The sequence below is a fragment of the Epargyreus clarus genome, unplaced genomic scaffold (assembly GCF_041222505.1).
Source record: "Epargyreus clarus isolate Ecla_fem2 unplaced genomic scaffold, WU_Ecla_fem_2.2 ptg000022l, whole genome shotgun sequence".
Taxonomy (NCBI): domain Eukaryota; kingdom Metazoa; phylum Arthropoda; class Insecta; order Lepidoptera; family Hesperiidae; genus Epargyreus; species Epargyreus clarus.
In genome coordinates, this window is record NW_027332229.1 from 1,255,788 (window position 1) to 1,269,256 (window position 13,469).

At 41.0% G+C, this 13,469-nt stretch overlaps 1 protein-coding gene across 5 annotated transcripts in view; it reads right to left on the reverse strand.

The window, feature by feature from the left end:
* Adar (Adenosine deaminase acting on RNA) overlaps positions 1-13,469 on the reverse strand; it is a 59,087-nt gene that overhangs the window by 36,806 nt on the left and 8,812 nt on the right. For all 5 annotated transcript variants that reach the window (XM_073085089.1, XM_073085085.1, XM_073085086.1 and 2 more), the window contains 12 exons: positions 13,215-13,358; positions 11,489-11,651; positions 9,418-9,471; positions 8,257-8,406; positions 7,674-7,748; positions 6,750-6,873; positions 3,949-4,060; positions 3,140-3,226; positions 2,277-2,343; positions 1,397-1,568; positions 882-981; positions 231-382 (listed from right to left, as the gene is read on the reverse strand). In XM_073085089.1, the coding sequence (XP_072941190.1) occupies positions 231-382; positions 882-981; positions 1,397-1,568; positions 2,277-2,343; positions 3,140-3,226; positions 3,949-4,060; positions 6,750-6,873; positions 7,674-7,748; positions 8,257-8,406; positions 9,418-9,471; positions 11,489-11,651; positions 13,215-13,358 (1,400 nt within the window). The remainder of the gene's footprint in view (positions 1-230; positions 383-881; positions 982-1,396; positions 1,569-2,276; positions 2,344-3,139; positions 3,227-3,948; positions 4,061-6,749; positions 6,874-7,673; positions 7,749-8,256; positions 8,407-9,417; positions 9,472-11,488; positions 11,652-13,214; positions 13,359-13,469) is intronic.

Below are 13,469 nucleotides of genomic sequence, written 5' to 3' on the forward strand. Positions count from 1 at the left end.
AGTTGGTTATCGACACAACTAATGATTAAGTACCTCAAATAGTCCGCACACAAAGCATTCCAAACTTATTTTTGCTTTTACGAATACAAATGAGACATTTATACTGAGCATTGTATCCGAAACTCATCTTTTACCAATATCAAAGAGACCTTTATCTCTAATACATTCAGACACAAGGCATTCCATTCGGAACGCTCGCTCCACACCCACCAGAACACACCGCGCCTCACCTGTACATGTGGTGCGGGTGCAGCAGCGAGCCGAGCACCAGCGCGTGCGGGTACACCGGGCGCAGCAGCCGCGACAGCAGCGCCCCCTGTAACCCCACGACACACCACCGCGCCACCTTGTCCGAGCACGACATCGTTAGGAGACGTTCGCCCTGTGTGAGAAATATCATCAGTTAACAGCGGTAGTAGAAAGAAAGACAATATTTCTAAAGAGAGAGACAGAGAAGAGTGAAATTGGATAGAGACAACGATATAAGGTGAAAGCGGAGTGGTGGAAGAAAAAATGAAATAAATAAGAGAGACAGAGAAGAGTGAGATAGGGAAAACGAGATGGAGCGAAAACGGTGCGGGAGAGACATGACATGATTGGTATAAAATGATACACAACACAAATCGACATCGAATAATATTACTCTTTAGAGAGGAGACTAAGAGTCAACAGAATAAAGATTAGAAAAACAAGACTGTCAAGTGGCAAAGGAAGAGATTTGAGATGTCGATTTCGTAAAAAATCACTCTCATCAATTTTTCCCTAACACGCTAGAAGAAATATACTTTTAATACAAAAAGAAACAATAAACGGAAGAAAACAGACCACAGAAATCATTGAATAAAAATTTCAAAGGTATTAAGTAAAAAAAATAATCTCACCTGTAGAACACCGTCCCACGTTTGTATAAGGCCGCTGTTTTTCACCGGAATCGTGCCCTCGCCGGACTCTATCTTCGTCCTCAGCTGACCACGGGCTAGTCTGGGTACAATTTTTTCAAAGAAATAATGTTTTATTTGTTACATATTTGCATTTATCTAGCTTGAGCCCCTTTGGGGATCAATTTTCAAAAATAATTTCTTATTCCATATTTTCACGTCATACATAATTTACACATTTCGGAAATTAAAGTTACATTTCTTTAAACACGTACTTCATATTTGCAACTGTTTAGGCCCTTAGGGGTCTTTTTTTTAGTGTAATATTAGTCCTAAAAAGGTGAGCATTTTTTGTGTTGCTCACTGCGAGTAGTGATATGTGAGTGATTGATTGTGTGTTTCAGAAAGAGAAGGATAAGAGAGTGAGTTGAATGAGTAAATGGGTGACAGAGAATACGAGAATAGGCGAGTGAGTGAATGAGAGCGAGTGAGTACATAAACGACTAAAAACCACCAACCTGTTCGGATGTTTGTCCGGCTCTGGTTCGTTCTGTTCATGCGGGCTGAAAATACGGCCGTCTCCACACGGCGCGGTGCTGACGTAGAGAAAAACGCGGCGGTCCGGACGCAGCTGGTAACCGCCGCCCGTCACCGGCTCTAGATCCGAGTCGGGGATAGGCAGCGTTGGATCTGAGAGCAATATGTCACTTTACGAGGGAGCATATTCATTTGCATCATTGCAAATGCTTTATTTTTTTTTATAATATAGGAGTAGCAGACGAGCATGCAGTCCATCTGATGATGACATCTGTAATCAACTCCAGATAGGATTAGATATTCCTACCTGAGGTCGGCCACAGATGCGCCGCTACCCCTGAGGACTAAGCTGGAACGCCTCGGAAAAGTTTGTCTCCCTTACCACACCCTTACAACCCGAACACAGCATCGCCTAACGCTGCTGTTATTAGGTAGAAATAGGTGTGGCGGTGGTGCCGCCGGAGTCGAACCACAAAGGGTTCTACCACCTTCAAAACCACCTTCATTTTCAAGCAGTGATAGCCTAGTGGTTAAGAAACTCGGTCTCTTGATTGAGGAGTCCCAGGTTCAAATATCTGACACCTCTGATTTTTCAAAGTTATGTGCGTATTACATATTAATCATCACTTGCTTAAACGGTGAACGACAAAGTCGTGAGGAAACTTGCATACCTGAGAAATATTTAAAAAATATATTTTGTAAGGTATGTGAAGTCTACCAATCCGCACTTGTCCAGCGCGGTGGACTATGGTCTAATCCTTCTCATTCTTAGAGGAGACCCGTGCCCAGCAGTGGGACAGTAATGAGTTGATGATGAAGATTCATTTAGATTCATATTATTATAAATTGTGATATACTCACTTGGCGAATTGGCGTATTTATATAATTCAGCGTAGAGATGTCGTTGTAAGCACCGCCTCGCAGCTACCTACAAAGATTACATTTTTTTATTTACAACAACACTATTATTACTATACATATCTCTTATTTATTTATTTACTTATTTATTTAATACAGTTTGCGAGATTACAGCTTGCGCCAATGCCTCACAAACGCAATAGTAACACAAATAAACTTAAGATAAACATAAAATACATAAATTACAAACAAGCACAAAAAAAAATACATTTAAAATAAAATAAAACAAAATTAAATTACAACCGAACTAAAATAATATTTTAAAAGGAAGGCGTTTAATTTATCATTAAATACGTCGGCCGTCATTAAATCTCTTACCCTACTAAACCCCTTAAGGGGACGAATTTCTAAAAATCGTCTCTTAGTACTTGTCTATGTTATATTAGGCAAAGGTCACTATACAGGGTGAATTTATCAAATAGGCCTTCAGGGCCAAATTCGAACCATAAGGATAAGCGAAAAATGCTGAAAGGAGTTACGAGGCCGATTTTGATAAAAACTAAAATCGCATCATTAGTTTCTTAAAATATATTTTTCTCTAGCCGGGAATCGAACAAGTTCATATTGAAAAAAAAAAACACACCCTGTATTTTTCCATTGTCGGATAGCGTCGCATATAAGGATCAAATTCTGGAATGATGGAATGATATATGACAAACTAAAGGAAAGTGCTAACTTTGCAGAAAATACATATTACCCTAGATAACCCCCTAAAGGACGCATTTCGAAAAATCATCTCTTAGTGCTAATTATGTTATATTAGGCTAAAGTCCGTGCCCAGCAGTGGGACAGTGGGACCTACTCACCTCAGCGTGACAATCATTCAACGCCCTCCCCCGCACCGACATGTGTTCTCCTGATACACACTTCGTGCCTGTAGTTACAGCTATCACCTGAAACAATGTAGCTTAGATAAACATGCAGTACAGTCATAATAACTCTATTGCTATCAAGTGGACTGCATGCTCGTCTATTATGCCATGGACAACTGAAATTGAGAGTTCTAGCACTGAGTTATTTACTTAAACATGCAGAGGACTTTGAAATGCTTTTTTATAATGTAAAAGTAGTCAACGAGCATGCAGTCCACCTGATGGTAAGTGGCTATTGCCGCCCATGGACATCTGTAATCAATTTCAGATAAAATTAGATGCCTAACAGTTTCCAGTCAAAATGTCTCCCTTACCACACCCTTCAATCCAGAACACAGCAGCGCTAAACACTGCTGTTATTAGTCAGAAACAGGTGTGACAGTGGTGCCGCAGGAGTCGAACCACGGAGGGTTCTACCACCTTCAAATCAGCATGCCCGTTTAATATGCCAATGGACTTTTGTAATTGAAACTAAGATATGATGATATGATAGACAAACAAACCGTTACAAATTCAAGCGTATGGATAGAGCGTTTGACTTAGTTTGTGTAGGTTTGCCACTTGTAGCCGAGTCAATAGTGTCAGTTTTTCAGCGAATCAAAGGGAATTTGCCGCCACGCTCGCGACGCGTCCACACATTTGTGGATTTGTAGTTTTGCAGTTCGCTGCAAATGCCAAACGTGTGGAAGAAACACTATATTTTTACATGACTAAAAGATAAAAGTCCTACAAGTATAACTTACCTTAGCGTTGTTCGTCTGGTTGTTCGTAACGATCACTATGCCGGCGAGCACTTTGCGTTTTGAGTGCACTATGTCGTCTTTCATTAACTCGTTGAACTTTTCATTTACTAATCTGTAACAATATAGTTAAAAAAATATTTTAGTAATGTTTTGAAATATTATAGTACGTAATTTTGAGACTGCGCGTAACTTGTATTATTATACACCGTAATATAGTATAATATAATCGATTCGAAGCGAATGACGTCATATGATGTGGCTCTTCCCTTTACAGTAGCATCGTGAGATAGCGTGTTGTAGCGTGGAGTTGTGTGGCGTATGATGTATGATGGTTGTATGTTTTAGTGTGGGGTATCATGTTGTAGCGTGGGGTAGTGTGGCCTAACGTTTTGCATGATGTTGTATCGTGGGGTAGTGTGGGTATGATGTTGTAGCGTGGGGTAGTGTGGGTATGATGTTGTAGCGTGGGGTAGTGTGGGTATGATGTTGTGTCGTGGGGTAGTGTGGGTATGATGTTGTAGCGTGGGGTAGTGTGGGTATGATGTTGTAGCGTGGGGTAGTGTGGGTATGATGTTGTAGCGTGGGGTAGTGTGGGTATGATGTTGTGTCGTGGGGTAGTGTGGGTATGATGTTGTGTCGTGGGGTAGTGTGGGTATCATGTTGTATCGTGGGGTAGTGTGGCCTAACGTTTTGCATGATGTTGTGTCGTGGGGTAGTGTGGGTATGATGTTGTAGCGTGGGGTAGTGTGGCCTAACGATTTGCATGATGTTGTGTCGTGGGGTAGTGTGGGTATGATGTTGTAGCGTGGGGTAGTGTGGCCTAACGATTTGCATGATGTTGTAGCGTGGAGTAGTGTGGGTATGATGTTGTAGCGTGGGGTAGTGTGGGTATGATGTTGTATCGTGGAATAGTGTGGGTATGATGTTGTATCGTGGGGTAGTGTGGGTATGATGTTGTAGCGTGGGGTAGTGTGGGTATCATGTTGTAGCGTGGGGTAGGGTGGCCTAACGTTTTGCATGATATTGTATCGTGGGGTAGTGTGGGTATGATGTTGTAGCGTGGGGTAGTGTGGGTATGATGTTGTATCGTGGGGTAGTGTGGCCTAACGTTTTGCATGATGTTGTGTCGTGGGGTAGTGTGGCCTAACGTTTTGCATGATGTTGTATCGTGGGTTAGTGTGGGTATGATGTTGTAGCGTAGGGTAGTGTGGGTATGATGTTGTATCGTGGGGTAGTGTGGCCTAACGTTTTGCATGATGTTGTGTCGTGGGGTAGTGTGGGTATGATGTTGTAGCGTGGGGTAGTGTGGCATGATGTTGTATCGTGGGGTAGTGTGGGTATGATGTTGTATCGTGGAATAGTGTGGGTATGATGTTGTATCGTGGGGTAGTGTGGGTATGATGTTGTACCGTGGGGTAGTGTGGGTATGATGTTGTATCGTGGGGTAGTGTGGCCTAACGTTTTGCATGATGTTGTGTCGTGGGGTAGTGTGGCCTAACGTTTTGCATGATGTTGTATCGTGGGTTAGTGTGGGTATGATGTTGTGTCGTGGGGTAGTGTGGCCTAACGTTTTGCATGATGTTGTATCGTGGGTTAGTGTGGGTATGATGTTGTATCGTGGGGTAGTGTGGCCTAACGTTTTGCATGATGTTGTGTCGTGGGGTAGTGTGGGTATGATGTTGTAGCGTGGGGTAGTGTGGCCTAACGATTTGCATGATGTTGTAGCGTGGGGTAGTGTGGGTATGATGTTGTAGCGTGGGGTAGTGTGGCCTAACGTTTTGCATGATATTGTATCGTGGGGTAGTGTGGGTATGATGTTGTAGCGTGGGGTAGTGTGGGTATGATGTTGTATCGTGGGGTAGTGTGGCCTAACGTTTTGCATGATGTTGTGTCGTGGGGTAGTGTGGCCTAACGTTTTGCATGATGTTGTATCGTGGGTTAGTGTGGGTATGATGTTGTAGCGTAGGGTAGTGTGGGTATGATGTTGTATCGTGGGGTAGTGTGGCCTAACGTTTTACATGATGTTGTGTCGTGGGGTAGTGTGGCCTAACGTTTTGCATGATGTTGTGTCGTGGGGTAGTGTGGGTATGATGTTGTAGCGTGGGGTAGTGTGGCCTAACGTTTTGCATGATGTTGTGTCGTGGGGTAGTGTGGCCTAACGTTTTGCATGATGTTGTGTCGTGGGGTAGTGTGGGTATGATGTTGTAGCGTGGGGTAGTGTGGCCTAACGTTTTGCATGATGTTGTATTGTTGGGTTAGTGTGGGTATGATGTTGTAGCGTGGGGTAGTGTGGGTATCATGTTGTATCGTGGGGTAGTGTGGGTATGATGTTGTAGCGTGGGGTAGTGTGGCCTAACGATTTGCATGATGTTGTAGCGTGGTGTAGTGTGGCCTAACGTTTTGCATGATGTTGTGTCGTGGGGTAGTGTGGGTATGATGTTGTAGCGTGGGGTAGTGTGGCCTAACGTTTTGCATGATGTTGTGTCGTGGGGTAGTGTGGGTATGATGTTGTAGCGTGGGGTAGTGTGGCCTAACGTTTTGCATGATGTTGTATTGTTGGGTTAGTGTGGGTATGATGTTGTAGCGTGGGGTAGTGTGGGTATCATGTTGTATCGTGGGGTAGTGTGGGTATGATGTCGAAGCGAGGTATAGTTTGGCGTATGGCGTTGTAGCGTGGAGTAGCGTGGTGAATCATGTTTACCGTGGAGTATGACGTTTTAGTGTGGCGTATCGTATTGTATCGTGGGATACGTGTTACATTGCGGGATATCGTGTTGTATCGTAAGTCCCGTGGTACTAACTTAGCTACATGATCCGCAAGCGGTTGCGGTAGCGCCGGCGCCGCGTGCGGTTGCGGCGTTCTTTCCGCAAGTTGTCCCAACGCCGCATGTGCTGCCGCCAACTTCGCTAGCTTCTTGCTTGACCCTGTATGTATCAATACAACTTTTATTATATTAGTGTATGTAAATAAGCGCCTTCCTACTATCCGCTATTTCTATAATGTATATGTTATCAATATTATAATCGTACATTTTATTATTTATTGTGCAAAATAAATAATTATAAAAAAACGTAATAAAAAGTTTTTTACATTTATATTCTTTTATTTTTATTTTAGCTACACGAACCCCTAGGGGTCGAACCCACAAAATACTGATTACGATTATACCTAATTTAAATCATTATTATTATTTAAATTATTTTGATAAAATTAACTAAAATAAAACGCAAACTGCTTCAAATAGTTGATCACCTTAGCAAGCTCTTATAAGCATATCTTACCACACCCTTTGAATCCATACACTACTATTATAAATATATATCTTTCTATTATTATATTAGAAATAGACGTGACAGTGGGACAGCCATTACCGTGAAACCAAAATCAAATCCAAAATCTCACTTTTTTATAATATAGGAGTAGCAGACGAGCATGCAGTCCACCTGATGGTAAGTGGCTACTGGCGCCCATGGACATCTGTAATCAACCCCAGATAGGATTAGATATTCCTACCTGAGGTCGGCCACAGATGCGCCGCTACCCCTGAGGACTAAGCTGGAACGCCTCGGAAAAGTCTGTCTCCCTTACCACACCGTTCAAACCAGAACACAGCAGCGCTACACTACTGTTATAACAGAAATAGGTGTGGCGGTGGTGCCGCCGGAGTCGAACCACAACCGCAACCAAACCACAATACTGTAACCGACATTTTAGTGTTACTCACCATAACCCTCAAACTTCTGGTCCTTGATGTAACACACTACCTTGAACCTCATACTGTGATTGAGTTGTAGGGGCGCTGTGGAAAAAAAAATACATTATATACAGGATGTCTTAAAATTCAATGAAATAATAATTTACCTCAAAGATTATAAGAGGTATTTATATAAAGGTTGTTCAAAATCTAAAAAGTAACACTACTTTTTTGTGGTAAGTGGCAACGGACATTATCATGACAATAATAATTGTGTATTATTGTCACGATCTACTGAAGTGTGCAATAAAGAATATTCATTTACCTACTGCCGCCTATGGACTTCTGTAATCAACACCAGATAGGATTAGATTCCTATCTGAGTTCGGTCATACATGTGCCGCTACCCCTGAGGACTAAGCTGGAACGCCTCGGAAAAGTATGCCTCCCTTACCACACCCTTCCAACCAGAACAGCAGCGCTACACTGCTAAACAGAAATAGGTGGTGCCGCCAGAATCGAGCTACAAAGAATTCTACCACCTTTAAAACCAGACTAAACTTAATCACAAACACACCACATAGACTAAACTAGAACACAAAGCATTCCTTACGCTGAGCCGACTCTAACGGGGACCCATCCCCGAAGGTGCATAGGAAGGAGAGCCCGGGGTAGTTTTCGTACAGGGTGTTGATGGGGCTCTTGTGTGCTGGGGCGGGAGCGCTTGCTCCGAACACCATAGTTGTAGGGGTTGGGGGTACCACTGGAACAAATCATATTTTTTAGATGCCGATGCTTTCAATCTATATTAATATTATAATTATAGTTTAAAAACTAAAAACCACGCTAAAATTGCACGAGGAAAATCGTTAATCCTGATTCCTGGCGATCCTGATGAGGAGAACGGGATAAAATTATTAAAATCGTGTATTGTCATCGGTTCCTGATAATTGTTTAAAATTTTAAATTAATTGGACCGTTAGAAGTGGGTAAAAATCGAGTTCAAAGATTCCGTTACATACATACATACATACAATTCAAGCTAATAAAAGCGTGGTAATAAAGAGGAAAACTTTAGTTTGTTTGATTGTAATGAATAGGCTCAAAAACTACTGGACCGATTTTAAAAATTCTTACGCCATTAGAAAGCTACATTATCCACGAGTAACATAGGCTATATTTTATATGAAATATATTTGATAAATAGATTTTGAGGCGGTACAAAGTTTGCCGGGTCAGCTAGTATAATATACAGGATGGATAGTTTCATCCTTACTCCTTACTTGATATTATAAATCCGAAAGTAACTCTGTCTATCTGTCTGTCTGTCTGTCTGTCTGTCTGTCTGTCTGGTTGTCTTTTCTTCATGTGCCTATGTTAGTATGTTATTATATATTTTCTTTTAAGCGCGGGCGAAGCCGCGGGTAAAAACTAGTACGACAATAAATTTAACCACATGAACATCCATCTCCCAAGCCTCCAAACAAATTTTCAATCAAATATCTTTAGTACTTTAGTCACAGGATAAGCATTTTTCAAATTTTCTACACGCTTTGTCTAATCGCAAAAACATTATAAATTGAGACGTAATAAAACTACAATGTTGCAAATTTGTCTCGTGGACTCTTATCTGGAATTGATTACAGATGTCCATGGGCAGTCGCCACTTACCATCAGGTGGACTGCATGCTCGTCTGCTATTCCTATATTATAATAAAAATAGCCCTAATAGAGGCTAATGGTTTTTTAATTATAAAAATTACACGAAACTCACCCACTACAGTTTTTGTATTCTTCACCTTTGGCTCGACGCATTGAAATTCTGAAGCTGTAACATACAAAATAAGAATGTAAAAAATCCTTACCCCTTAAACGCTTATTACACAACCCGATATGAAGGACCCTGCATCCAGGGTGGGCGTGTACCCTAGTTAGGGAGCTAGGCAGATCGGGATGATCCGATCGCCCTAAATAGGGACACTAACTCCCTAAGTCTTATTACACCACTCTTAGTTAGGGTTAGGGTCCCTCAAAATTGGGTGGTCTAATAAGGCCTTTACTAATATTATAAATCCGAAAGTAACTCTGTCTGTCTGTCTGGTTGTCTCTACTTTACGCCTAAACCACTGAACCCATTTTAATGAAATTTTGTACAAAGACAGTCTGAGACCCGAGAAAGGACATAGGATAGTTTTTATCCCGGAAATCCCACGGGAACTAGGGATGGCGATCTAAGATCTATTAATCGGAGAATCGATCTTTAGGACCAAAAAATCGATTATTTTAATGGATATTAGTAAGGATTTAATCGTAAACATATGTATTTGATCAAGTGATGATCTTTAGCAAAGTTGAAGGTACGAATTTTCAGTTTTATGTATGTTAGTATGTTATATTATTTTCTTTTAAACGCGGGCGAAGCCGCGGGCAAAAACTAGTAACTTATAAATATTCATCATCATCACCATCATCAACCCATTACTGTCCCACTGCTGGGCACGGGTGCATATACAGGGTCAATTTTTCAAAAAGGCCTTCACAGCCAAATCCGAACTATAAGGATTAGCGAAAAATTCTCAGTAACGAGGCTGATTTTGATAAAAACTAAAACTTTATCATTAGTTTTTTTTAAATATCATTCCCCTAACCAGGAATCGAACGAGTTCATTTTGAAAAAAAAATACACCCTCTATATTATTCCACTATCTAATAGTACCGCTTATAAGGATCAAATTAAAGTAATGATAAATGACAAACTTAAGGATATAGTTATCGCCAAACTGCTAGTCCGCTCTGAAGTTGTTGCGAGCAGGTGTAGTCATACAGTTTGCTATGGCGACGCGATTCATTTCTTTCATTCATTGATTATATTGATTGATTGATAAGACCGCCTATTTGTATACTGTCTCATGTATTGTTTTATATGTTATATATTGGCCTTAATCACCATAGTTAGGAATTCGCCTTATACAAAATTATGAAGAAGACATCCGATCCTGCACCGCCGCTGTGCCGTGGGAACGCTGACGCCGCACCACCGCTCCGTTTCCACCGTATAGTCCCGAACGTGGGAATTCACTCTGGGCGCTAACATTGCCCCAGCAAGTCACTTAGGATAGTTAGTTATAATTTAGGTTAGATTTAATCCAAAACATGTAATATTCTGTTTTGATTAAATACATATACTTAAGTAATTCGGTCTTTCTGTATCCTGGCTGCTGCATCCCGACGCATTATATAACTTATATGTTGCTTATATTTGGTGTACAAATAAATAATAATAATATGTTGTTGTTGTTGTTGATTATATTCAGAGCGGACTAGCAGTTTTACGCGGACTTTAGCAGATTGTTGCGAAGTAATTTTAATCCTAACTTAATTAACATTATTAAGGTGGTTATTTTGAAGGTGGTAGAACCCTTTGTGGTTGGACTCCGGCGGCACCACCGCCACACCTATTTCTACCTAATAACAGCAGTGTTAGGCGCTGCTGTGTTCCGGTTTGAAGGGTGTGGTAAGGGAGACAGACTTTTCCGAGGCGTTCCAGCTTAGTCCTCAGGGGTAGCGGCGCATCTGTGGCCGACCTTAGGTGGGAATATCTAATCCTATCTGGTGTTGATTACAGATGTCCATGGGCGGCAGTAGCCACTTACCATCAGGTGGACTGTATGCTCGTCTGCTACTCCTATATTATAAAAAAAAACAATTTGCTATGGCGACGCGATTCATTTCTATGTTCAGAGCGGACTAGCAGTATTACGCGGACTATACCATCCTACATATTGGTAGCGGATTGTTGCGAAGTAGTTTTATCCTAACTTAAATAACATTATTAAGGTACTCACGTGGACTCCTAGCCAGCTCGTCACTAGTGAAGTCCTGGTGCATTGGTGGAGCTGGGAGGACCCTCCCGGCTCTCGCTAGGAGGGCTGAGAGGCAGCTCTTCGCCGCCGCTGCTCTCGCGTCCCGCTTACTGTGACCTCGACCTTCGAACGTCATGTCTGCTACCTGGTGGAGGAACTCTTTAGGGATGTACCTATTTCCTTAAGGGATTAAGTTGTCAGGGTCAAACGTGAGTTACAACTCGAAAATAGCTCGGAAGAGCCAGCAAATATTTGTTAAGATAGCGTGCTATATAATATATTTTCGTATACCATATTGTCAATTGAGCGAGGTACTGCTAGTATCTTGGGTACACCTCCTCGGGTCAGCGATTTGGCTCATTTATTTTCTTTATAAGATGTTAGTGTTTTTATAAAATGTCAGTGTTTATTGCAATAGTTTTAGTTGAAATAGTGATTGTATACACGTTAAATTATTTTGAAGAAATGTACTTATTTAAATACAGGGTGAATTTTTAAAACGGGCCTTCAGGGCCAAATCCGAAACTATAAGGGTTAACGAAAAATGATGAAAGGAGTTACGAGGCCGATATTGATAAAAACTAAAACTGCATCATTACTTTTTTAAATTAACTTTTTCCCTAGCCGGGAATCGAACGAGTTCATTTTGAAAAAAAAATGCACCCTCTATATTATTCCACTATCTGATAGTGTCGCTTATAAGGATCAAATTCTGGGAAGTAATGTTATGTGACAAATTAAAGGAAAAGGAAAATTTTGAAGAAAATACGTATTTTTCCATACATTGGCATACTAATCCTTAAGGATTATACATAACAAATGATTTATGTATAATTCTTTAGAAACATACATAAGTCATACAATTGAAGAATTTGTTGGTTAATCTACCGCGCTATAAAATATAACACGTTATAATAAATAGCACGCTATATTCTAGCGCTATACGCTATAACTCACGTGCACAGCCACGGTGAAGCTACGACAGTGAGCGGGGCCGCCTTGCTGGACCACCGTGTATGTGACTCGCACGCCCAGCTCATTGAGCGCTGAAACTGGTGACTTGCCACCGTACTCCATATCTTTATAACCTACTTAGTTACCTCCCTACGTTTGTAACTTCCCTATGTTGTGCCCGACACATTTTCAATAGGGTTTTTTGAATATGTTAGCCACTCCCTATAAATTCGTTTCAAAATAGTTTCATGTCGATCATCCCTTACATACATAGTCATTCAAATATCCACTTCCATTGTCAAGCTCAAAGGTCAAAGGTCAATTAGCTCGCCAAAATGTAAGAAACAGCGCGCTATAAAATATAACACGCTACAAATAAGAGCACTATATTCTAGCGCATCGCATAGAAATAGCGCACTATGAAATATAACACGCTACAAATTAAAGCGCTATATTCTAGCGCTATCGCATAAAAATAGCGCGCTATGAAATATAACACGCTACAAATTAAAGCACTATATTCTAGCGTCATCCCATAAAAATAGCGCGCTATAAATGATAAAAACCTACAAATTAAAGACCTATATTCTAGCATCGTTACGTAAAAATAGCGCGCTATAAAATATAACACGCTACAAAGAAAGCACTTTAAAATTTATAAAAATATAGCACTTTATAAAATGTAGCACGCTATATTAAATAGCACGCTATATTCTAGCCTCATGCGCTATAAGCTATGCTTTTATTTACTTACGTGTACAGCCACGGTGAAGCTAGGACAGTGTGCCGGGCCGCCTTGCCGGACCACTGTATATGTGACTCGCACGCCCAGCTCATTGAGCGCTGAAACTGGTGACTTTCCTCCATTCTCCACCGCGTCTGCTGCGTTCGCGAGCGCCTGAAAACATTGATTTATACAATAACCAATACAAATTTTGGTAATTATACAGTTTGGCTACTTTTCCGAAAATCAATGCGATAATTTTTTTTAGCATGGGTGGTTTCAATT